Here is a 1,931-nt window from a genome sequence, read left to right as displayed (position 1 = left end):
CTGTGCCCCGCCCCTCTTTCTTTGCTCCACCCCCTGCACTGTGCCCCTCCCCTCTTACTCCGTCTGTGCTCGGCTTGGGCCCCTGACAGTCTGCTGGACCCCTGGTACTCTACTCCTACCTTCCCTACCTCACGCTCTGCACCTTCCCCAGTGCTCTACCTGGCCCCTCTCACTGTCCCTCCGCCCAGTGCCTTCTTCAGTTGCTCAACTTGGGACCCCCCGCTCAGTTGACCTCCTTGCTCCCCCAGGCTGGAGCAGGCTGACCTCATTCTGGCCATGCTGGATGCCTCTGACCTGGCCTCTCCCTCCAGCTGCAACTTCCTGGCCACTGTCGTAGCCTCTGTGGGAGCCCAGAGCCACAGTGACAGCAGCCAGCGCCTCCTCCTAGTGCTGAACAAGTCGGACCTGCTGTCTACGGAGGGCCCAGGTCCCGGTCCTGACATGCCCCCGCACCTGCTGCTGTCCTGTGTGACGGGAGAGGGGCTGGACGGCCTCCTGGAGGCGCTGAGGGAGGAGCTAGCTGCAGTGTGAGCCCCCCCCACCCCTAGCCTCCCCTGGCCCAAGTTCAAGTGTGGGCTGGCCCATGCCTGCCCAACTTCAATTTCTGTACTTACAAAATGGGTACAACCGGCCGGGCGTGGTGGCTCACGCCTATAATCCCAGCACTTTGGGAGGCCGAGGCGGGTGGATCACAAGGTCAAGAGATCGAGACCATCCTGGTCAACATGGTGAAACCCCGTCTCTACTAAAAATACAAAAATTAGCTGGGCATGGTGGCACACGCCTGTAGTCCCAGCTACTCGGGAGGCTGAGGCAGGAGTATTGCCTGAACCCAGGAGACAGAGGTTGCGGTGAGCCGAGATCGCGCCACTGCACTTCAGCCTGGGTAACAAGAGCGAAACTCCGTCTCAAAAAAAAAAAAAAAAAAAAAAAAAAAAGGGTACAACCATTTCCCTTCAAGGGATGGTTGCAAAAGATCGGGAGAGACCATGTCTCTTGTCTCTTCCAGGTGTGGGGACCCATCCACAGGTCCCCCGCTCCTGACCCGTGCAAGGCACCAGCACCACCTCCAGGGCTGCCTGGATGCCCTCGGCCACTACAAGCAGTCAAAAGACCTGGCCCTGGCGGCGGAGGCGCTGCGGGTGGCCCGGGGGCACCTGACCCGGCTCACAGGTGGAGGGGGGACCGAGGAAATCCTGGACATCATCTTCCGGGACTTCTGCGTGGGCAAATGAGGGGATCCAGGGAAGTCACACCCAGGCTGCGTGGAGACCCAGGAGCCTCGGGGATCTGGAAACAGCTTAGCTAAATGGGATTCTCATTCGCCTGGGAAAGAACTTGATTGTCAAACAGTGAAACAACATACTCAGGGGTAGTGAGCTCCCTGCGGGGGACTCCCTGGAGATTGAGGCCCTGGCATGGGGCTGAATGGAGGTCCTGTGGGACGCTAGATGCTGGGGGATCCGGGCTGGGATGAAGATGGGAGAATCTCAGACTTTTTGTTTCATTGTTTTTAATTTATTTTGCAAACACCAAAGGAATGTAAAAAAACTCAGGTGACCTAGACGTGGTTTTTTTTTTTTTTTTTGAGATGGAGTCTCAATCTGTCACCCAGGCTGGAGTACAGTGGTGTGATCTCAGTCCACTGCAATCTCCACCTCCCGGCTTAAGTGATTCTGCTGCCTCAGCCTCCTGAGTAGCTGGGATTACAGGCATATACCACCATGCCTGGCGAATTTTTGTTATTATTATTATTTTTTGAGACGGAGTCTTACTTTGCCACCCAGGCTGGAGTGCAGTGGTGGGATCTCAGCTCACTGCAACCTCAGCTTCCCGGGTTCAGGAGATTCTCCTGCCTCAGCCTCCGGAGTAGCTGGGACTACAGGGGCCTGCCATCATGCCTAAGTTTTGTATTTTTAGTAGAGATGGGG

At 56.7% G+C, this 1,931-nt stretch overlaps 1 protein-coding gene across 5 annotated transcripts in view; it reads left to right on the top strand.

Moving 5' to 3' along the window:
• GTPBP3 (GTP binding protein 3, mitochondrial) overlaps window positions 1–1,551 on the top strand; it is a 5,784-nt gene extending 4,233 nt beyond the window's left edge. For 3 of the 5 annotated variants that reach the window (XM_032267868.1, XM_032267864.1, XM_032267869.1), the window contains 2 exons: window positions 312–527; window positions 1,010–1,551. In XM_032267868.1, coding sequence (XP_032123759.1) covers window positions 312–527; window positions 1,010–1,235 — 442 coding nt within the window. In that variant the 3' untranslated portion in view covers window positions 1,236–1,551. Of the gene's footprint in view, window positions 1–248; window positions 528–1,009 lie in introns of all 5 variants that reach the window. The other 2 variants (XM_032267866.1, XM_032267867.1) reach the window with 1 other exon arrangement.
• Window positions 1,552–1,931: the final 380 nt, after the last annotated feature.

This window comes from Sapajus apella, unplaced genomic scaffold, assembly GCF_009761245.1.
Source record: "Sapajus apella isolate SASKATOON/1434 unplaced genomic scaffold, GSC_monkey_1.0 scaffold173, whole genome shotgun sequence".
NCBI classification, from domain to species: Eukaryota; Metazoa; Chordata; class Mammalia; order Primates; family Cebidae; genus Sapajus; species Sapajus apella.
Note: the sequence above shows the minus strand (reverse complement) of the source record. Positions and strands in the feature narration are given on the sequence as shown.